The sequence below is a fragment of the Mobula birostris genome, chromosome 9 (genome assembly GCF_030028105.1).
Source record: "Mobula birostris isolate sMobBir1 chromosome 9, sMobBir1.hap1, whole genome shotgun sequence".
In the NCBI taxonomy this organism is placed as follows: Eukaryota; Metazoa; Chordata; class Chondrichthyes; order Myliobatiformes; family Myliobatidae; genus Mobula; species Mobula birostris.
The window spans coordinates 74,884,942-74,886,034 of record NC_092378.1 but is presented as its reverse complement, the minus strand read 5'-3'; the positions used below and the strand labels follow the sequence as shown (position 1 = coordinate 74,886,034).

Below are 1,093 nucleotides of genomic sequence, written 5' to 3'. Positions count from 1 at the left end.
CATAAAAAACACATTTTTAAGAAAGTGCACCTTTCATTGCCCCCACAGAGGCTGTTGTGTTCAAATGTGCCACTATCCCATCATTATTTGAATCATTAAAGGTTACTGTTGTAGCAGTGCCTGATTTAGATTCATTTATTTATCACGCATACATCGAAACATACAGTGAAATATGTTGCTTGCATTAACAACAAATACAACCTGGAGACGAGCTGGGGTCAGCCCACAAGGGATGTCACACATTCGGGCACCAACATAGCATGCCCACAATGTTCAGCCGATTAACTCAAGCAACAAGAACAACAGAGTGCAGCCGACCATGCTACGTCTACCGCTATCTTCACCGCGGGAACAGGGAGCGGAGCGAAAATGGTGGCGCACTGGAGACAGGCAGGACTCAGTTACATTCGTTATTCTCGTATTTGTGCACAAGCAGTGCGGGCTACTCTGAAACCCCAGTACCAAGCAGAGGCTAAGAAAGTAGGAAATATAAATGTAAAAGTCAACAAGCCAAAAGAGTAATGTGATCTGAAGACCTGAAAGTTTGAAGATGTGAATTCTTACAGGTTATCATCCTTGTTGTTGGAATGCTGAATACAATTGAACACTGCAATACTGACTAATGTTGATGCAAAATACAGATATTATTTAAACACTCAAAAAAAAGAACAACAACAACAGTGAAACAAGCCCCTCCCACCCTCCCATATCATCAGCAATGATCTTTCAAGGATCACTAGATTCTGGAATGGTTCTTGACAACTGGAAACTTGCAAATGTCACTCCACTCTTGAAGTAGGGAGGGAGGCCGAAGAAAGGAAATTATCAGCCAATTAGCCTGACTTCAGTGTTAGAAAGATGCTGGAGTCAATTATTAAGAATGACGTCTCAGGGTACTTATTGGAGGCACATAATAAAATAGGCCATAGTCAGCATAGCTTTCTAAAGGGGAAATCTTGCCTGACAAATCTGTTGGAATTCTTTGAAGAAGTAACAGGAAGAATAGACAAAGGAGAGTGTTGGGACCATTTTTTTCACATTGCATGTCAATGATTCAGGTGATGGAATTGATGGCTTTCTGGCCAAGTTTGTG

General features: G+C 41.4%; 1 protein-coding gene across 1 annotated transcript; it reads left to right on the top strand.

The window, feature by feature from the left end:
- Positions 1–353: 353 nt before the first annotated feature.
- Positions 354–616, top strand: LOC140203396 (ATP synthase subunit epsilon, mitochondrial-like). Its single transcript, XM_072269455.1, has one exon. The coding sequence runs from the start codon at positions 370–372 to the stop codon at positions 520–522; it is 153 nt and encodes a 50-aa protein (XP_072125556.1). The 5' UTR covers positions 354–369; the 3' UTR covers positions 523–616.
- Positions 617–1,093: the final 477 nt, after the last annotated feature.